Source organism: Heterocephalus glaber, unplaced genomic scaffold, assembly GCF_053883595.1.
Source record: "Heterocephalus glaber isolate CG9 unplaced genomic scaffold, H.glaber_assembly_v1.0 deba00000738, whole genome shotgun sequence".
In the NCBI taxonomy this organism is placed as follows: domain Eukaryota; kingdom Metazoa; phylum Chordata; class Mammalia; order Rodentia; family Bathyergidae; genus Heterocephalus; species Heterocephalus glaber.
This window is the reverse complement of record NW_028258161.1, coordinates 8,526,010-8,548,548: the sequence shown is the minus strand read 5'-3', so window position 1 is coordinate 8,548,548 and position 22,539 is coordinate 8,526,010. Positions and strand designations below refer to the sequence as shown.

At 43.0% G+C, this 22,539-nt stretch overlaps 1 protein-coding gene across 7 annotated transcripts in view; it reads left to right on the top strand.

The window, feature by feature from the left end:
• Positions 1-22,539, top strand: part of Nrp1 (neuropilin 1) — a 136,188-nt gene that overhangs the window by 93,649 nt on the left and 20,000 nt on the right. For 4 of the 7 annotated variants that reach the window (XM_021242043.2, XM_004861881.4, XM_021242041.2 and 1 more), the window contains exons 7-11: positions 81-236; positions 3,075-3,219; positions 10,740-11,071; positions 17,010-17,154; positions 20,522-20,626. In XM_021242043.2, coding sequence (XP_021097702.1) covers positions 81-236; positions 3,075-3,219; positions 10,740-11,071; positions 17,010-17,154; positions 20,522-20,626 — 883 coding nt within the window. The remainder of the gene's footprint in view (positions 1-80; positions 237-3,074; positions 3,220-10,739; positions 11,072-17,009; positions 17,155-20,521; positions 20,627-22,539) is intronic. The other 3 variants (XM_087206945.1, XM_004861879.3, XM_021242042.2) reach the window with 1 other exon arrangement.

Sequence of the window (22,539 nt, the reverse complement as noted above, 5' to 3'; positions counted from 1 at the left end):
CCATTAAAATAAAATCAAAACACTCTGTGCTGTAGAACTGCAGGAGCAGCCTACTGACCACACTTGTCATTGCATTGCAGGTGGACCTGGGCCTCCTGCGCTTTGTCACCGCTATTGGAACCCAGGGTGCTATTTCTAAGGAAACAAAGAAGAAATATTACGTTAAGACTTACAGAGTAGACATCAGCTCCAATGAGGATGACTGGATCACCATAAAAGAAGGAAATAAAGCTGTTGTAAGTTTGGCTGTCGCGCTCAAACACTTCACCCTTTTAAATGGATGATCAGTTTTTACTTGTGTGTTTGGAAGCTTTCTGTCTGGCCTGGTTTATTTTTAAATTGATTTAAAATGAAGAGTGCAATTAGGGGTTTAAATCTGACCAAGGGGTCTCGGGTTCCCAGATGCAGAAGCCAAGGAGAAATTACAGTAGATGTCCAAGAAAGGTCAATGTCAGCCAGTGAAGTGATGGCCTGAGTGAGAATCGCTTTAAACCTCCCAAGGGGATATGGGCGACGCATAGGACAGACTCTGTCCTTTTAGAAACTTAGGAACTTTTAGGGGGTTTTTTCCACCTATATTTTTTCATTCTCTTTCATAAATTCTTTTTTTTTCCCCTCTCTGCGATGGGCTAGTTTTAGAAAACACCTTCTCGTCTACCTTCAGTGGCTCATAGCCTGATTTGCAAGTGCATTTGGCTGTTTCTTGTAGGAGCACCGAGAACTAAAGGTGTCTCACTGCTCCTTCAGATCACACAAATAACAGCGACGTCCTTACTCCTTTCAACCAGGGAAGCAACTCAGACCATGAGGTGTCCCCAGGTGCTTTGCCCTCGATCCTTTTCTCTGTCTGCCTGTTTATTTGAAGCTATGCTTGCTCTGATTTGTTAATCAAAAGATTTTTGAGAGTTCATCTTCACTGTTTCCCTAAAATTAAAAGTTTGCCCTGGAGACAGAGTCAAGCACAGAAAACTGACAAGGAAAGTAGCAGAGATTCAGGTAATGGCATTAGGATCTTGGAAAGAAGCTAATGAACATCTCCTTGTCTGACTTTTGAGCATTCCTGGCCTTGATTTTCTCTTTCTGGGTCTGGAACTGAGAAAAGCCCCCAGAATATTAAGTGAGAGAAGAACTATTGGTTCCCATTGATTGACAGCAGGATGCCCATAGGGTGTCACTTAGGCCCAGTAGGGTAGAAGCAGATATAGGTGGACCAATGCCCTGTTGGAGGAGGGTTCTGTGGACAGGCAAGTTCAAGGCCTATCCAGCCCTGGAGGGTGTGGAATCCGTTTTACCATCTGGGAAGGAAGAAACCTCGCAGTCCACGTTAATGGAAATTAGGGAAGTCCGTTGTAACTCCGCGGGTGGAACTGTCTCGAGCATCTGAAGATTCTGGAGGAGTCTGTACAGACACACAAAAGGGCTTCCAGGGAGGGAGGCAGAAAGAACAGGGATAGTTTTGCAGAGATATGAACCTGACATCCATCTGAGGACTTTGACCTGAGAACGTCCCACTGGAGCCCAGCATCACTGCCCGCCTCCCTTTCTCTGTACTCCGAGGCCTCTCAGCCAGTCCTCTCTGTCCTTCCTGCTTCCTCTGCAGCATTGGCCGGACCGCAGAGAGCAGCCTCCACCTGCCCTCTCTGTGCTGCACAGAACGTGTGCACTTGCACACTTGTCAGTACACGATGGGGAGCTCCCTCGGTGCAAGCAAAATGTGCACCCTCGAGGTGTGCAGAGCACTCCTGCCTGACCTGTGGATGACGGGGACCCATTGGGTGTTAGGACAGTAACATCGGGGCCGCTGCCCCTCCTGGCCGCTGGCCCTCCTTTGCTATACAAAATGCTCCCCCATGGGTCATTTCCAGAGATGCTGGAGCAAGCGAGACAGAAAGCTCACAGGGAGGATGAATTCTGCTAGGAATCATCCCAAGACGGATCAGACTAACAATCTGCTCCTTTGACCTCCTCTGGTTGCTTGGCCACTTACACCAAATGAAGCAAAAGCTCCAGCCAGACTCACAGCCCTTTCTGCTGGGGGAAGAGCGACCTTCAGGAGAGCGCAGTCCTTCTCACATGCCCACCGGGTGATGGGGAGTTTGCACACCCTCGGCCCCATGAGGCACAGGTTCGGCCACCTGAGGGTCATGCAGAGGAGCACAACACAGGGGTGAGCGGCTGCTTCCACGCAGGCTGTCCCCAACCCAGGCCTGACACAGAACCCCGTAGAGGCTGTCCCTTCCCCCCGGCGTGTCCAGTGCCAGGTGTTCATAGGATGGCAAAGTCTCCTTCATCAGAGACCTTGGAGACAGCCCGCTGCAGCCCCTGTCCGGGCAGAGTGGCCCCAATGGACCCTGTGGGAAACTGGTTTGTAGTTGGCCATTGTTACCTTTGCAATCATAAGCTTTGCCTTCCATAGAGTAAAATGACTCATTTTAAAACCAGAAGCCCTGGGAAAGCTGACTTTCAGTTAAAAGTCATTCATCATTCAGTTTTGACTTTGGTCACTAAAATATAATTTACCAAGAACCCAAAAGGATTAAAGTCATTAGTTCAGGTCCAGGATAAGATCTTTCATCAAGGAACAGACTCAAAAAGGAGAATGCTGCTTAACTTAGAACTGCAGCCAGGAACAAAACTGAGAATTTTAAAAAGCCAGGCCTTATGCTGAACTCCAAAAGCATTTCTTCAGGAGCCCCGGGGATAGTGGAATGCTGAGAGTGCCCATGAAATGCCTGCAGGGCTCCGTAGGTCCTCTGATAAAGTTAATGATTTTCCACTTTTTGCAATAATAGCACGTGTCCTTTAATAAATGTCATTCTTGTAACAGTGCTTCTAGGGGCTGTAGCCTCTCAAAAAAACTGAATAGATGATTAGGACAACATTCTATTTTGGACACTATGCTTTCTGATTGCCATCATTTGGAAAAATAACATGACAAGCTGTTAACGCTGCTTCAGACTTGATGGACACACTGAAGTTGTGAATAATTTTTGTAAGCATTTGTGAAAACATTTTTTATTTGATTTAAATACAAAAACATCAGTTAATAAAAGGTCTGCTCTTTTCCCATGTAGATCTTCCAAGGAAACACCAACCCCACAGATGTGGCTTTTGGAGTTTTTCCCAAACCACTGATAACTCGATTTATCCGAATCAGACCTGTCTCTTGGGAAACTGGTGTATCCATGAGATTTGAAGTCTACGGCTGCAAGATAACGGGTAAGCGCCAGCCAGTGATCACTGAGATCAATACAAAGCTTTAATACAAGGAGAATAACTTGATATTAGTATGGTCACTTTTATTTGCCAGTGAAGAGCCTATACTTTGGGTTTGGACAAATCTGAATTCAAATCCTACCTTGCTACTCACTAGTCTGTTTCTTTGGACGATATGTTTCGATTTCCAACCCTTGGATATTTCACCTGGAAAATAGTTATACTACTGCATACCACACAGGCTTCTTGTGTGGATGATGGATGGAACAATGAATACAAAGAATTTAGCACATGCATCTGCCATGTGGTAGGCATTGATTTGTGGTGCTTCTTCCACTAGGCTGGAAGCTCTGTGAAGGTGAGTTACGTGCTTTGCATCATTCCTTAGTAGATTTATAATAAATAGCTGCCCCACTGGCTTTCTCTTATCGATATGGAAATGTAGAAGGGGCCTCATCAGCTCCAGTTATGAGTGTTACTTAGAATTTCTCCTTTTAGTCACTAACCACCCAGATGACTTTCCCTGAGGGGTCATCTATTTATTTGTTGAATGAATATACTCTACTAACACTTCAAATCAACTTGTGAATATTTTTCTAATATTTCAGGTTTGTTTTTTAAACATCCAGAGGACTTTAAAAGTCCCCATTAAGTGTGGAGTAAGTACATGGATTATTCCCTTTGAGAGATGAACAAGGTGATGTACTCAGAGACAAAGTGACTGAAAAAGTAGGCCAGGTCAAAGCTGGAAGGCAGAGAACATCCTGGCTCTATTTCTGTGGCTCTCAGTGCTGCTCTGACTTGTTCATTGATTGCACTGTACTTTGTCTTGTTTTGTTTTGTGTGTTTTGTTTTTTGTTTTGTTTTTGCAGTGCTAGGTCTGGAACCTAGGGCCTCTTGCATGCTAGCTAAGCACTCTACCATTGAGCTACATCTTCAGCCCAGTTATTTTGTATTGTGCTGTAAACAGCAGTCATGTTCAAATTCCTTTCCACTTAAGTAAATATATTGCAAGCTTCCATTAGAAAAGCAACAACAATCAAAAATCCAGTACAAATGTGATCTTCATAATAAGCTTAAAAGTTGAAAGAATCAGTAGACTGATTCACTAAGTAGAAGTGAAGAACTTCTAAACTTCTGTGAACTGTCGTTTAATATAATGTTGGGTACATATTAAGGCTATTTAATTTTTACCTTTGTGCTCTTCATATGATTATTTTTAGAGAAGGAAAATATTGACTTTTTGAGGAAAAAATATTACCTAGGGAATTTTCCATGAACTTACAAGCAGTTTGGAGACAACCTAACAAACAGCAAAAACTGCACTTGTTCACAGTAGAGTTCATTTGAGAAAACAAAACCTATCTGATTGCATACAAAAACATTTATTTATTTCTATTCCAGAGGCAGATTGTTTATTGTCTTAGAATCTATGACTTAGAAAGTTCAAGGCCTTGAAATTAGGAACTGGGTGGAAAGGGGTTTGGAAGAAGAAAAAAGTATTGAAAGTCAGATATAACCTTGGCTTTATTTTTGATCAGTGGTTAAGTAACAGAAAGTTCCAGGTCATTTCAGAGCATTCCACATTTCAGAGGCTACCCATAGATTTGTAGGAACAAGGTCACTTGAGGTTTGGGTGGAAATTTCTGGCCCATTTCTACAGCTTTATCACATATCACTATATTTTAAAAAATGAAGTAAACTTCATAAAGACTCCAAGCACGTTGGTCTGAACTCTGAACTCTGAATTTCTAGCCTCTTGAAGATTTATGTCATATTCTTTTAGTTAAACAAAATATTTATTTGAACCCAAATTGTCCTTTCTAATTTTGACAAAGATTTCCCAAGAGGTAATTCTAGGAATGTGAGGAAAGAAGCCAAATAATTTATTGGATAAAGAAAAACAGTTAAATGACCTAGTTATTGAAACATAGATGCTTAGGATATTTTGATATTTCACATATAGTCTATTTTAGTGTTATATTAAGAAGCCAAGTTTTTTTCCAATAAGATTCTGCATTTAGACTCATACTTCTACTCTTTTAATCATACCCATCATATGCTTTTTATTTAATCTTACCAGTCATACACAGGGGTTTCCCTGAGACATTTCCGTACAGTGTGTACCGTGCTGAGAGCTGATCCATCTCCCTTATTATCCTCTCTCCCTGTACCTTCTCATACCATCCTGCTAGCCCCGTTCTTCCCTGAAAGTCTGCCCTCTCTTTCCAGGTCTTTTTGTTTAAAATTTCCTTGTATGAGAGAAAGCATGCAATCTCTCTGTGTTTACTTATTATCAGTTAACACAATAAACTCTGATTCTATCCATTTTCCTGAAAGCGCCATTATTTCATTCTTCTTTGTGGCTGAATAAAACTCCACTGTGTATATTCGCAGTATGGTTTAATCCATCCATCCGTGCTAGACTGCTCCAGTGTCTTAGTTATGGTGAATAGCGCCACAATGAACATGAGTATGCAGGTATCTCTTTCATGTGCTGACTTCATTTCCTTCAGAAATATACCCAGATGTGGTGTGGCTGGATCCTATGGTAGATCTATTTTTGTTTTTTTTTAGGAATCTTCATACTGTTCTCTACTGGCTCTACTAATTTACATCACCACCAGCAGTGTATAAGGCTTCCTTTTTTCCCATATCCTCATCAGCATTTGATATTTCTGTTTGTTATTTCTGATAGTAGTAGTCACTTAGTATAATTTTTTTTTTTTGGTACCGGGGATTGAACTCAGGACCTTGCTTGCCAGGCAGACCTTGCTGTGCCACTGAGCTAAATCCCTGGCCCATTTAATATAATTTTAAGTATATTTTTCTCTAATAACCTAACTGTAATCTCCATGTAAGTGAGAAGCCACATGCTGCAGTGACAATCTCAGACAGAAGGTATGTGGGGATGCCCAGGACCGTGGGAAGATATATTTCCTCTCTGGTCTCCATTCCCTCATCTCTAAAATCAACCGTAATGCAGCTGTGATGGTGATTAAAAGAAAAAATATTTGTAACATACCTGGTTTAGAGTACACGCTCACTGAAGTGTACCCAGAAAAATAGAGTGGGACATGACACTCAATAAATGGAATCCAGGATAAGGCCCAGCAAGCAGCACTTCAATAGGACAATATCAGTTTTTTCTTCTTGGTTAACCAAATTTTCTCCTTTATTGAGGCCCCAGTTCCCTCAGTCTACAGGTTAATGAAAGAACAGGGTGGCCGTACCCATGCCGGGAAAAAAGGTGTATGAGAGCAGGGGCCTTGTGCACCTTTTCTCTGGTGTCCGAATGCCAGGAGCATAACAAATATGCAGTGGTTGCTTCTGACTACACACATGAATTGCAACTCTGTCCATCCCTTGTGACAAATCAGTGACCTCAAATTTCCAGCCTCCCCTGTCGAGTAGGCAAGTCCTAACAATCAAGATTTTTTTAAAAAATTATACCAAATTAAAAATTACCATGTGAACACATCACCTGGTTTCCAACACATCCAGAGCCCTAAATTTTAACCAAATTTTTGCTTTCAGAAATTTTTTTTTAGAAATACAGCAATCTTAGGGAAATCCAGGCTATAGAATTCTATGTCACCATGGAGAGGGATAAAGGAAATGAGATTGGAGCAGACAGCTCTGCTTTATAGGTGTTGGATGAAGGAATGTTTTCATTATTTTGCAAAGTGGAATTCCTCTTTTTCGCAAAGGAGGAAGTTGATGAAAATACTGTTGGGAGGTTCTGGCTTTATAGATGAAAACACACCTAGAACTTGCTCTCTAGTGCGGGTTAACCAGAAGTCTGTTAGCTGGTCTCCAGAGGAAGTTCATGTGCCCCTAAGTCCATCAAAGTCCATAATGGTCACCCCAGACACCCCGAGCCAAGGAATCCCCCAAGTCATCATGAGAAGGTCAAATTATGCTCACTCAGGAGCCTTCGTGACATGGTTATTACTCCCTAATTCTTTGAAAACTGGTTAACTGGATACTTGACTTACCAAATATATCTCAGGTTTTCTGCTAAAGCTGAGTAGAGCTCTTATAATAAAATAATATCACTGAAAGAGCCACCTCAATCCCGCATTACAGAATTCATTTCTCCCTTCCATCCAGGATTGACTTTAAGCTCTCCCTATAGGGTTGCTGAGTAAAATACACAAGTCCAGTTGAATTTAATGCAAACAATAATTGTTTAGCGAAGTATGGCCCTCATGTCGCATAAGATATACCAAAAAATTCTGGTCATTTTTCTGAATTCTAATTTAGTTGGGCATCTTGTTTCTTGTTTTGTTGTTTATTTGTTTGTTTGCTATATCTGACAATGCTATTTCCAAAAGGTTTATGCAGCCAAGCATATCTGAACTAGCCTACCATGGAAGAAGAGTTAGAAATTAATATACCAGTTAAAACTTGAATTAATTGTTAATATAGTTTTTTCCCCCAATCATTGTTAAAAGAGGCAAATCAAGGTGCCTTCTGGTTGTGGGATTTTCTGAGGGGAAGGGACTGAGTGGAGTGAGGCAGTCATACGGAAGGAATGACCATGTCATGATATGACTGTGCACCGTGGATTTGTTGGCTGGATGGCAGCTGGGTATCACTAGGTTGGTGGAGATATAAACTGTGCCCAAGCCAGCTCTGCACAGAACAGGTATTAGTCTGCTGAAGGTTCTACTTTCCTTACAATATCCAAGTTAATTCTGTTTTGCTCCAAATGGTAACATCTGGTCTCCATTACCAGCTGAACATTGCCTTTATGAAAGCTGGTTTTGAATCAGGTGTGACCACAGTGGCCAAAAAAATGTGACTTCTATTTTTAACACTATATTTTCACAGTCTCTCAGTAAAATAGTTTTTGTAAATCTTTTTTTAATCCCCATTGAGTGTGTTCTTGGCTTTCAGATCCCAGCCTGGAGCAAACAGTGCAGCTGAATGACAGGAAAGGCACTTGAGAAAATGACAGCCGCCTTTTATTGTATTAATAAGTTGATTCATTCAGCAAATATTTGTTGAGAACGATGATGCATAAAACAGGGAACAAAGACTCAGAGAAAATAAAAAAAATATGACTTGGTTCCCACTCTCAGAGGAATTAAAAATATGAGGAAGGGAGGAGCAACCATCTACAGATCTGAATATGATCAGCAATACGGGAGAAAGGCAGATCAACTTCTGTGAAGAGTTAGAGAGAAAGCAAAGTTGGAGAGAGAGGAACAGTGAATGAATGAAGTGGTGTTTGAAAATGAGTCAGTGGTCTTATGCCAATCAGATATCGGAAGGACAAAAATGATGCGGAATTCTTAGGGGAAAGAAAGGAGGGGAAGCTTCCTTCCTGGATTGGCACAAGCAATGGGGGCGAGGGGGGAGAGGCCCTGTAAGGTGCTGTGGAAACCTCCCATGCCTAATTCTTCGATAAACATGCCTGAGTTGAGGTAGAAGTGGCTTGGTCTGACAGGCACACCTCAGGCAGAAAGTGCCTGAGTAATTCTGAAAGGTCAGCTGACACCATGAGTGTAGCTTAATTGCATTAGAAGGATGTCTCTAGAATGATTGTATTTTTAGGCTGAACTTGTACTGGATTATGAAGAATTGTTTAGGAGAAAATAGGGTATCATTCTTGGGCATGTCGTTTATCAAGATGTACACTTTTAAAGGAAAGTAACTGAAGTGTTAGACTTTTTGCTCTTAAGCCACCAATTAGTTGATGATTGATATTCTGCGTGTGCTCAGGAGCTATTTAGGTTGCTGTACCACATATGAAAAGTTCGATGATGGTTTTCATTGCCTTTAAGAATCTTATAAGGGCTGGGGATTTAGCTCAGTGGTGCCGCCACCTGCCCCACAAGGGCAAGGACCCGAGTTCGATCTCCGGTACCAAAATAAATAAATAAATAAAGTTACACATTTTAATGTCAATTATATTGTATACCTAAAATGTACCAATAAAATTAATTTTTAAAAAAGAATCATAAAATCTAGCTGTGGACATGAGACCAACAGTCTAAAAATATGTACACAATAGTTGGATGCTGAGCTTAGCTATTGACTGTATCTACTGTAATAGCTCTGGGAAAGGACTAGAGCAGTGTGAAAAGTTTTCCTGATGAGCCTTGAGCTTGGTCATAAAGTTTGGAGCGAAAGGAGAAAGAGAGTGGCAGGAACACTTGGAGCCAAAGTAATGTGCGTATTATACCGTATCCGTGGTTGCATGAGAAGAGAGTCTGTTAGCTGGAATACATTGTCAGTAATTCCATCGATTAGATAAGTGAGGTGACACCACAGTGAATATCTTGAAACCCTGATAGTTTTCATATTCCCCCCAAAATCAGATGTTTTTAAAACCTGTGTCACTTTCTTATTGTTGTAAAATATACATGACATGAAGGTTAGCGCTTCAGCCAGTGGGGATAGACAATGCAGTTCCATGCAGTACGGTCACACTGCAGTGCAGCTGTCATCATTCTCCAGCTCCAGGGCCTTTCACCTCCCTAAACTGAGACTCTGCTCCCAGCCAACCCTGGCTCCCTATTCTCCTCTCCCCAGTCCCTGCCCCGAGGTGGCCATTCATTCTACTTTCTGTTTTGCTATCTACCCTAGAAAACTCATAGCAGTGGTGCCATCCAATATTGGTCCTTCTGGTGTCCAGCTTTTTTCTTCAGCAGTGGAGATTTTTGAGCAATGGGAATAACATGGTAAAATCAACCTTTCCTGCAAAGTTATATGGCTTTTAGTGTCGTGTAGATGCAGGACTGGGGTACAGGAGCCTGACCAAGAGATCCTTTTGCACCCTGGCTGTGACATGATTTAATAACAAAACAGAAATAGAGGATGGAAAGTAGGAAATGACAAGGTGGCGAGGCAGGAACTGATAGATGATTCAACTGATAGTTGAAATGCAGGATTCAGTAAAGGGCTTCAGTGTCGAGGGGAAAGCCTGGTGCTGTCTGCACCTGGTACATCTGAGATGGCAGTGGCAAGTCCATGTGGGAAGTACCGGTGCCAGGGGGGAGGGACAGAAGAGGGGAGATGGGCACTGTCCGTCCACACTGAGCCCCAGTGCCTCTCCCTGGGCAGCGCCCCGTCTGCCCCTTCTTCATCTTCTCCTCCTCATCACTTTTTCACTTTCATTTTAGCATCTCTCTAGCTGTTTGGCTTGGTCCTTTACATGTCTCCAACCCATCATAAGCTATGAACTTCTTTGGCCACCACCTATCCTTGATCTGGGAATAACTTCTGAATGCCAAAGAGACCGGACCCTCAACAGTCAGACACTAAACGTAGCCAGAGTCAGAAGAGGGAGAAATGTGTGCGTACTGGGATGTGCGTGTACAGTGTGAAATTCTGAAATAGTAGGAGAAAGATTGAAGGCAAGAACAATGATTGAATGTAAAACGATCCAGAGATTGAACACATCCTAAGAGTGGGTACAGGACACTGTCTTTATTCAATAGACTGTATTTTCTCTCTGAGCCTGGAGTCTCCCAGAAACTAAGTTCACCTCGTCTGTTTCATCCCACCGCTAGACTACCCGTGCTCCGGAATGCTGGGCATCGTGTCTGGCCTTATCTCCGACTCCCAGATCACAGCGTCCAACCAAGGGGACAGGAGCTGGATGCCGGAGAACGTCCGCCTGATGAGCAGCCGCTCGGGCTGGGCCCTGCCCCCCGCCCCGCACCCGTACACCAGCGAGTGGCTGCAGGTGGACCTGGGCGAGGAGACCATGGTGAGGGGCGTCATCATCCAGGGCGGGAAGCACCGGGAGAACAAGGTGTACATGAGGAAGTTCAAGGTCGGGTACAGCAACAATGGCTCCGACTGGAAGATGATCATGGACGACAGCAGGCGCAAGGCCAAGGTGAGGCCAGGGACAGGCGTGGGAGGCATCTGGTGCCCTGGGTTCCAATCCAGGACCAGTGCTTCTCTAGGAAGAGCTGCTTCTTACTTTGATGTAAGCCCCCCGCTTCTGGGGAAGACGGGGGGCTGATACTGAGCGTGGTGTCAGATAAGCAGGGCAAAGTGCCGTGTCGCTGTCCCCCTCCCCTGGCTGCGGGAGGACAGACGGCTGGAGCTGGGACGCAGATGGGCCACACAGGGCTCAGGAGGTGATGCATCAAACCTGCAGGGCCTTTCTTCAAGCTCCATGCTGCAGGTTGGGGTCCCTTTTCCGCCTCTCTCTTCCACCCCTGGTTTAAATATTTTCTCTCCCTTCCTTCCTTCTTTTTTGAGGTTCTAGGGATTGAACTCCGGGCCTTGGGCATGCAAGGCAAACACCCTACCATTGAGCTACAACCCCAACTAGTTTGGGTATTTTTTTTCATTTTTAATTGTGATAAAATATATATAATATAAACTTGACCATCTTAACCTTTTCAAGTTTCCATTTCAGTCGTGTCAAGTGTATTCATAATGTTGTGGAGTCTCCAGAACTTTCTCACCTTGCAAAAGTGAAACTCCATTCCCTCTATTACTCACTGTTCCCCTTCTCCCCAGTCCCTGGCAACTGCCATTCCACTTTCTTTATGAAACCAGACTGTTCTAGAAACCTCATATAAATGAACATACAGTATGTGTCATTTCTGAGTGGCTTATTTCACTCAACAGTATCCTCAAGGTTCATCCGTGTTGTAGCATGTGTTAGTATTTTATTCCTTTTTTAAGGTTAAATAATATTCCATCATATGTATATGCCATATTTGGTTTATGCATTCATCCATTGATTCACACTTGAATGCTTCCATCTTTTAGTTATTGTGACTATTACTGAAGAATATTCCTTATGCATCTGGAACCTTTTAAGATACTTTTGGCTCTTGATAATGCAGCAAGAAGAGAAGGGAATCTCAATATAAAAATATTTCAACATGCACAAAAACATGTGGAATAATTTTGACCGAACATATGTGCTTTGCTAATTAAGTCTTATTTAGGCTGATGGTTATGTTTATTTATACTTCCTGAGCACAAAGCACCAACTTGGAAAGGACCCCCAGAAGTCTGCTGAGTGGCCCGGAAGCTGGTTTAGAATTAAAAGATGGATCGGCCCACAGACATTTTAAGCATTCTAAGTTCCATCTGCCATGTGGGAATTGGGTTTGGCTGATGTTACTTCTCACACCAACACCAGTGGACTCGTGGCCTCAGCCTGTCCATCCATGCCTTGCCCAGGACCTGGTCCTGTAAAAGAAGAAAGTTTTAACTCCTTGGAGAAAAGATTAACCTCCCCGCTCCATGGAGTGTGGGGATGTGGCTCAGTCACCCGGGCCAAAGGCTTTGCAGGCAGGAAATATAATATGACTGACACAGCCAGCTCCCACTCTTTCGGACTCGGGGGCTCTGAGGAGACCACCCCAGCTCCCACGGGCCACAGGTCAGCCCCATAGCTGCCGGACACCAGCAGAACCCATTCTGTCACAATGGGAAAACTTCTCCCTTGTTTCCCTCTGGTAACTTGTGGTTTCTGGAATATCTTCAGAGTTACATATACCTACGTGACATGTTCAAAACATACAGAAAAAAGTCATTACAGTAAAAGGCACACTGCCATGAATCCTCCTCAAGATACTCTCTCTCGTTTCAAACACACTTATCCCATCCTTCTTGACACTTTCTGAAGCAGTTCTGGAAGTCCTCTTTCCTGAGTGTCTTTCGTTGTGCTGTCCTGGGTGCCTCAAGGTCTTGAGTCAGTTCAAAACAGTCACCTTTCATGGTCATTTGGACGCTGGGGAAGAGCCAGAAGTTGCACAGTGCCAGATCGGGTGGATAAGGTAGATGAGGACACTGTAAAGTTTTTATTTGACAGAAATTGCTGTAAACAGTTGACCAATGGGATGATCAAAAATGCAGTGAATGTTTACATTTTAAAAATTATTGCAGTGACACATTGCCATTAATTTCCCTCAAAATACTCCCCCCTTGCATTGACCACACTTATCTCATATTTCTTGGTAACATGTCTGTTATTGTAATAAGTTTTTTTTAACTTAAGCATTCACCATATGTTTCTATCAACACTTGCATATGCAGCTACATTCTTTCTTGTGTTCATTTCCCTTTCTCCTTTTATGTCCATCCCTCTCATCTTGGTGAAAGAAAACATAAAATAGTCACCAGAAACTGTAATTTCCTATGAGCTGGTCTCTTCTGAGGATCAGGAGACTCGTGACTTCATCAGAAAGCTTGAATATGTTGCACATCAGCAACTTCTGGGCTGCTGTCAATGGCAAGGTATGCTGTTGTGACACGTTCTTGAACACTCAGTTCTGAGAGAGAAAGAAAACAAATCACCATATGCTTTCGATAGGACTCATCGAATGCTTCCTGTCTTTGTTATCTAATCCATGCGGCTGCCATCCAGTATAATGCTGTCACTCTCGGGTAGTAAATCGAGTACAGAATCCCATGAGAAGCCAACGCACGTGTTTTAACTTTAACAAAATACTCAAGATTGCTTGACTTTTATTGTTGGATTTCATTCCTAAAATATCCATTGCTATCATGTTCCTGTAGTATTTAAAACCATGAAAACTTCCAAATTGTTTATCTAGATTCTGATTCGAGATTATCTATTATTCCTAACATGCCCTTCCACTGAAATAAAATCTCCAAATGAAAAGGGAAATTGGTAAAACTTTCAAATTCAGAGCAGCATATATTTTACATGAAGATACTTAAAACTTGTTGTATTTAATTGTACAAATGAAGGTTACCTGCTCAGAATGCCAAGTACCTTTAATGTAAAAGGGAAATGAGTAGCCAGTTTGGGAAAACAAAACAGAGCTTGGATGGTTTTTAAATCCTCTCTCTCCTTCCTTCACTCCACGCACAGACATGGCTTGGTGGACAAGGTGTATCAGAGTCTTTGAATTAACTCCACATTTCAGGAACAGATAGCATTCAACCACGGCCCTTCCTTCTGTCTAAGACATGATTAGTCACAGAACACAAAGACAATTCCTGAGCAAGTTCCTGTTCTCAAACTTACCCAAGGCCCACTTGGGTTTTGATCGCTAATACTCTTCTCAGCTCACCACTGACAGCTTTTATAATGAAGTTCCATTGTGCTGATTCTTTCTTCAAGTTAAAATTAAGAGAGGAGCCTGGGCTTCCATAGATATCAGTGCTTTTCTCCTCTTATCTCTGGAACTATGTGAACTAGAGAGGACTCGCGTGGTAAGTGATGTTATTTTCATTATAATTAGCACTGTACTGACAACAACTTAATTGGGCCTAACAGTAATATATGTCAGATTCTCAATAGCAGCAGCGATTGCAACTCTATTAAGAGTGCAGGACCCTGATTGTGAATTTACTCTTTTAAAAAACAGAAGAAAACTAATTGCAAGAGGCAGTTCTGTTTTCATATTACAAGTGGCTTTTCTGAGTGGAAAAAAGCCAATTAATTTACTTCTAGAACTCAGAAAACCCCTTGATTTGTCACGGACTACGCAATCTGTTAATCTTCATTTACACATGTCTCCTACTCTGCTGGGACATTTCCACCACTGAACAATCACATCTTTGGCAACTTTGTGATTTGACCCAGCCATTGGGCATGATCCCTCCGATAACCAGCGTGATCACAGCTGGCGGGCAGCTCCATCTGGTCAACCAGTCCTAGCAGCCAATTTGCACCAAGTTAAAGACAAATTAATGACACTAAATGTGTTTCCTTAGGCATAAACACTTCATGGACCTCAGAGCTCTCATCTATTAAAACAAAGAGACTAGAACCTGGGCACAGTGACATGTGCTAGTAGTCCCGGCTACATGGTGACCGAGGAGGGAGGAGCATTTGAGCCTAAGAGTTCAAGACCAGCCTTGGCAACATATCAGGAAGCCCTCTCAAAATAATTTCTTTTCAGTGCTGGGGATCAAACCCAAGGTCACGCATATGCTAGGCAAGCACTCTACACTGAGCTACATTGAGCTACACTGGTCTACACCCCCAGCCCTAGTAGGCAAGATGCCTAAGAGCAGAGGAATCTTACTGATGTGGTCAGGAGTGCCAGCTAAGACTGGCTAGGCTGGAATCCTGGCTCTGCTCCTTACTGTATGAACTACAGCCTTGGACAAAGTCCTCAACTGCTATGTGCCTCAGTTTCCTCCTCTGTAAAAGTTAGGTGATACAGAATTGGCCTCGTAAAGCTGCTTTGAGGATTACATGAGTTAATTTCATTTAAGCACTGAAAACAGTGCCTTACACTGTGCCTAAACATATACCATATTTGGTATGTAAACAGGCATTCCCGACTATGAGGCCATTTTATTTTTTTAAGCCCTCTTCCCCCTTTCTTTCTCAATCAAATTAAGACTGATGTTGAGGAAGAGACTATGTGGAGACTTACTCACTTCTTGAAAAAGAAAACAGACTTACTCATTGCTCTGTTTTCCTGTTATTCCACTGAGTGATTTTGATCTTTCTGCCACTGTAACACAGGAAATAAAATAATCTGGTGGTGGTGCTGGCAGTGGGTGGCCTGGCACCTGCAAAGTGTCACAATGGCTTCAAAAGAGTGCCAAGGTGTACATCAGTCATACCGGTATTCAGAACATCACTTAGTAGTCAGGACCCTTATTGCTTTCCTTAGATGAGAAGGTCTTTTATCTCTAAATGACCCGTTAGTGACACTTCTTAAACTAACAGTAATTTCAAAGGGTTGGGGTAGCCCTAGTTTTGAATGAACAGCACTTGTACTAAATAAAATGTACTGTTCCTGGGCCGAGAGTGTAGCTCGGTGGTAGCGTGTTTGCTTATTATGGGCAAAGCCCTGTGTTACCTCCCTAGCATTGAATAAAATGGTAATTACTCTCTCCCATGTCTAAAATTTAATTTCTTTTCAAAGGACCAAGTTTGAGCAAAGCTAGGACCCTCTCATTTCAGAGGGCCTAACTGGAGTATTTACTGAAAATGTGGTAACTATTATAAGCTCTGAGAAATGGCAAGTTTGCTTCCTGAGTTATCTTCTTCCACCTCGAGGAAGTGATAAAAGCATCACCTCTCCAAGGCATATCAGCATATCATTGAAAAACATCTCATTAAATCCTCAGCCTCTGGTGTAGGTTCAGCGTGTACAGCAAGGTTGCTGAGACATGACATCTGTCACTTCTTACCGAAAGTTGGTTGCTTCCTTTCTCATTTATGAAAGAAATGCCAGCCATTTAGGAAATGGTGGAACAAGGCTGGTTTTTCTGCCCTATTAAGAGTCCTGAAGGAGTTCAGGAAATGCCACTCCAAATATGCCCACTGGGACTTCACGTCCGAGCACTTAGGGGACAGGAGGTGATGGGAAGGGCTTTCTCCGAGCCTCCCTGATCTGCCTAAGGGGGATCTTCCCAAAGGAACTCATTTGTCAGGCACAGTATCCCAGGGTCTCCTCCACCAGGGAAGACTAAGGTCATTTCACAGCCTGAGGGTGGACACCCCCGGGCCAGAAGGACCCATCACCAGCTGTCACCAGTTCTTAGGACCCATTTGACTTCGCAGAAATCACCTGCCCTCCCGTGGGCTACCATACCACTTCGCCTCCCCACTCCCTGATGAAGAGGATGTCTGAGCTTTTGACCTTACTGTGCAGTGACGGAGTTCTTCCATATCCTCCCTCTGTGCAGGTAGTAAGCCGGTTCACCTTTTCTCCTGCTAATCTGTCTACTGTCAGTTTTCTTCGCAGCCTCCATTACTGGACCTAGAGAAGCTGGAGGAGAAGTTGTTCATGCCCCTCCAGAGGGAAGAAACAGCCATCGAAAAGGGAGGTCATAATTTTTTCTTAATAATTGGTGTTCTTTGCACTTCACAGTCTTTTGAGGGCAACAACAATTATGATACACCTGAGCTACGGACTTTTCCACCTATTTCCACGCGATTCATCCGGATCTACCCCGAGAGGGCCACTCACGGCGGCCTGGGACTACGGATGGAGCTGCTGGGCTGTGATGTGGAAGGTAATTCCAATTCCCGGAGCCCTCCTGCTTTCCTCCTCCTGTATTTCCATTTTCAAGCATTTCTGTCTCCGAGGATAGAAGCTCTTGCCTACTGCCGTCTGTCCTCTAGGGTCAGGCTCAGGGTCCTAGCGAGCCCAAAACAGCACCTTCGGAATCCTGTTTTTGCCTTAGCTGTTTGCACCACTCTTTTTAAATTCTGTGGGATTGTCTCTCTTGACTTTTAAAAAAATAATTTATTGCCGGGGATTTAGCTCAGTGGTTCCACCGCCCGCCTCGCAAGCGGAAGGGCCCGAGTTTGATCCCCGGTACCAAAACAAACAAACAAACAAATAATAATAATAATTTATTGAGGTGAAAGTCACACAACACAAAATCCACCATTTTAAAATGCACACCTCCAGGGCATTCAGTGTATTCTACAGTTAAGTTGTACAACCACTTCTTTTTCAATTCCCCAAACAGTGCCATGACTCCAAGGTAAAACCTCTTCCCCAGCTTCTCTCCCACTTCCCCTCCCCTGGCCCCTGGAAACCACCAGTTTCTTTGGCTTTTTAAATATTGTTTAGAGTTCTGTGTCAGATCCAAGTTTCTGCCTTCCGTGTCAACTTCATAACACACGAGCAGGAAGCTGCATGTGATGCACACAGTAAGACATGGAGACATATTTGGGTGAATTTCTTAGATTGCTGTAAAGAAACAAAGCTTTTCATGAGATAATGTGCATGAAAGCATAGTGAGGTCTCTTTAATGATGTTATTGCCTACACTCAGATTATCAGATGAAGGTCATATCAAGGACAAATTCACACGCATGCTGACCTTGGGCCTGCGCTCTCTTGTAACATATAATGAATGAGATGAATGTTTGGATTTGGTCATCTTACCATTTACTGTTTCTGTGCATTAGAATTCCCATCTGCCTTAGATTTGGGCATAAATGAGTAACCGTACACCAGCTTTTCTACCCCCGTAGAGGTCTTTCTCCAGATGAGCTCGCAGAATGGCTATTGTTGGTACTAAGATGTTAATCAGTTGAGCACATGCTCACAGTTGTTTCAAAGAATGCTTTTTAATATCACCTTCTAGGGTTTTTAAATTACCTGTATTTTGAGCTACCCAAACATAATTACATTTCTGAGCACATTAAATGTCATAAAACTTTTCACATGCAATACAGGATCTTAAGCTATCAATCAGCATAGTGCTGAATAATTCACAGCTACTTCTCGGTGTGTTTAATTCCCACCAGGCCATTTTCTCCCATTTTTTTGTTGGGTGGCTCTTTCAAATCTCGAGCCATGTTCTAGACCTCTGAATGCAGTTGCCAGCAACACAAACCAAGAGCAACCGTGTGCCAGGGTGTTGGTAAAGATGCCAAAACAAAGAAGAGTGGGGCAGAGCCAACTGCAGGCACGGTCTTTTCATCCGGAGCACTGAGAAATGTGGCCTGGGAAAGGCCCCTGCTGCCTGAGGCAGGTGTCCTGGTCCCCTTCTGGGAGGCAACATTGATTTAGGAGGTGCAGTGAGTGGACGGTTGAAAACACTGAGGCCCGTGGCAGGTTGCCAGTGTCAACTCGAGAGTGAGTGGAGGCCGGAACTGTTGGTGAAGGGATCTGCCTGCAGATGTTTGCAAGTGCTCACAAAAGTGAGGAAGTTGGCCCCAGCCAGGAGAAAAATCAACCTCTGAGAAAGTAATGTCAAAGCTTTTTAGTACAATTAGTGAAAAGGAAAATTTTTCTTCTCCATCAAACTGGTTAACAGGCCTTATTGAATATCCACTTTGTGCCTTGTTCTACCAGAGACATCTGAAGGGACACAGAGAAAAGATGGGGTCCCAGCAGGCCTTCGGTGAGAGTTTGTGCTATTTGGGGCTAGCTTTTATATTTAAGAAACAGAGATGTGATGAGTATATGTATCAGCATCCCATGATGAATGCATGCATTATGTATCACACACGTATACAAATAAAAAAGTTTAAAGGAAAACCTTCAAAAAGAAACAGAATCACAGACTATATATTTTCAAAGAGGAAAGTTGGAGCATAGAAATCATTCTCTTACTCCTTTTTGCAGTTTACTCTAAGCACTGCCCTGGACCACTTCTAATGTGGAACTTCTTTATCGACATCATTAGGAATCCAGAAAAATCAGCAAAGATAGAGAGTTTAAAACACTTAAAGACAAAGACAGCTTAGGAAAGACAACTGTGTGGATTGCCAGAGAGAGTTCTATTGATCCAAAGGCAGCAATGCATAGATCCCAGAATCTGTGTATGTTACAAAGTCTGGATTGCATGCCCAAACACTCTGTAGGTTGTCTGTCTGTACATGAAGATTACTAGTTATTATTTATTGGCATATCAGTTCAGGTAGCTGAAGAAGTTGACACTCAACTACGTTTCTACATTTTTTATAACTTTGCTCAGTCCTTAAGCATAGTAGTAAACAGTGTCAAGTTCTGTCTGAGAACATTCCTACTGGCCAAAAGCTGTAAGAGAAGAGCTCCCCCCTCACCCCCAGCTCCCCGAATCATGTATGCTTCTCAACATCAAGGGACCTGCGCTTTATCTCAGAAAAAATGAAATGCAATGCGGAGAACTGTAAAATATTAAACAGATTGCAAAAATGAGTACCAGGCTGAAAAAAATAGACTGAACTAAAGGTAAAAGACTTCAAAAGCAGTCTTTGATTACTGTTGGCTACCTTTCAACCTCACATGCATAGATAGGAGGGTACCTGCCAACAGGGGAATGCAATCCCAGGAATGTCCAGGAAATAGGACCTGGGAATTCAGTCAGCCTTCTCACACACCTTCTCTCACAGGAGGGCTCCCACGTCAAGAAGCTACTTATAGAGAAATGCAATAACACTTCTTTAAAAAACAGCAACAACAATATGGGTCTAAGTGTGAATGTTGATGCTTCCTTTTGGGGAATAAATGATAATATAAATTTAGCAAACTCAGTCAATCCCGAGAATACAGAAGAATGCGTGATGAGTGAATCTTCCAACACCTTGAAAATGAAATGAAAAACAGTTCAAGCAAAATCTGTATCACCAAAATTCTCGACTCCAGGGTCGTGAATAAATAGCCAGTGAGAATTTGAGAGCTTTTCAGAAAAAGAAGGCTTGCTAGATAACAATGTATAAAATGCTAAGGCAGCCAAATCTACTCAGCAGATATGGATCAAATACCAAAGCAAGATAGTCTCTGATGCATTCTGCAAAATTCAAGTATGTGTAGCCTCCTGAAGTAGAGGCAAAGCATGCCCCTGGCCTTCTTCCCACAGATTAGAGTTTTCTGCAAAAGCGTTAGCAGGTTCAACACATTTCGGAGGTGTGAGGTAGTAATCCTTGAATCTCGTTTCAGCGCCAACAGCTGGACCGACCACTCCCAACGGGAACCCAGTGGACGAATGTGACGACGACCAGACCAACTGCCACAGCGGAACAGGTGATGACTTCCAGCTCACAGGTGCAGAAGCCATCTACATCCCATTGCTGTGCCATTTCAGTCCATGTCGTGGTTGAGCCCTCACTGAGGGCAGCAGGGTGGTGGCAAAGCTGTCCAGGGATAGCAGCAGCTTTGCCACCACGCATGCGTCTTCATTTCCTCACGCCATCCGTGTGAACAAACTGCTCTCCATAGCCACAGCCATTTGAAACAAGTTTGACCCCCTTCGGACCCCAAGGCTGGGGTTGTCTTAATTAAATGAGGATTTCTCCAAGGCTGCATGTGCTCAGCTGATCCCCATCTCAGAAACCCTCCCCCCTAACATGTGCACTGCGCATTCATAACCACACACTGCATTTTCTTTTCCTAATGAGGATAAAATTTTTTGAGAGAAGCCTTTATCCAACTAATTGACTGAATTAGGCTTACATTTGAAATGCGACTTCAGAGTTGGGAATCTCGTAAATCATTTTACATTACAATTTACAAAGGATGACCGAGTTGCTTCACATCAGCACCAAGTAACCAATATACAGAGGTGGTTTGTGCTAAATGTTGCCTAATTAATCTGATGTTACTCCCAAGTCTTCTCAAACCCTATGAGCTAGAAAGTGACCTTCTCTTTCTCTTGGAATGAAAGAAATATTGGGGAGGCAGATTAGGTAAGTGGGGGATTGGAATGGGATTGCACCATTTGGAAATCGGCCAAGGTACCAGGATTTTCACCCTATTGTTGCAAAATGTATGGCAGGACCTTCAGCGCTACCTAGGTCAAAATGAAGTTTCATAAGCATCTGACTCTCATTTTAGAGAAAACCTGAGCCCTTGAATGCAGGTCTTTTTTTTTTACCCAGAAGGGGCTCAGAGAGCCCACATAATTAATTTCCACGGGCAAAACTGAAGGTGTTACCTTGTAACTTCATAATAGAGCCACGTTATTGGCAAAGTGTTGGCGCAAAATCTAAAAGGAAATCTAAAAGTTTCATTTCCAGTGACTTCACATGCTCTCCTCTGAAGGAGAAAGAGAGCTCTGCATTCTGAGATGGAGTCCAGGGTAAGAAAAATCCAGCCCAGAAATTCTGTCCTATGAACTAGGTTTACACCGGAACCCTACCTGCCAAAGCTACCTTCCTCCAAATTTCTGGGATAATCCGTTACATCCACATAACCAATGAATGGTACTTCGCTGTGGACGACCTATAAGGAGCCACAAGACACAAAAATCACTGTAATTAATGAAGAGGCGTTTTCTGTGTGAGATGTCAGGTTCAAGTTGGAAGCCCTGCAGCTGATGTGAAAAACATTACCAGGGCCCCGGCCAATTCCTCCAGAACCTGCTGGCCATTGCCTGTAAACACTCTACCATGAACCTCAGGATTTTGTGGCCGCTGTCACAGACTTGTGGGGAAATTCCCCATGAAAAAGAGAGCTAAATCGCTGGAATACAGCGCACCCCTTTCAATTGCCCTCTCTAAAGGGATTCTTTCTTCATGAACCCTAAGCTATAGTGGTCAGTCAATACTGATTGGAAACAAAGCATCAGGGTTACTCCTCGAATCAGAACAAACAACCTTCTCAGTTTCCGCACTAGTTCATGACTCAATCAATTGAAAGGGAATGAAACAGAGCAAGTCTGTTAGCCCGGAGCAAATATGTGCATTTCAAGTCACAAGCCGCAGAAAGTGGGTCATTTATAGTGCGAACACCGACATTCCTTTAAAAGTACAAGGTTTTGTTTCCCCTACGCTGTTTAAAGCTATTTCTTGAGTAGAGAGAAAAACTTCATTCTAATCTTTTTCTATGTATTACCATGGGGGGAAAAATGTTATTTTTTCAGGCTAGCGCGTTTGTCCCAACAATTCTCCAAAACATGCACCTCTGAGGGTGTCAATGATGCCCACCCCATGGGCCCATCAGGAGAGGTGATTTTAAAA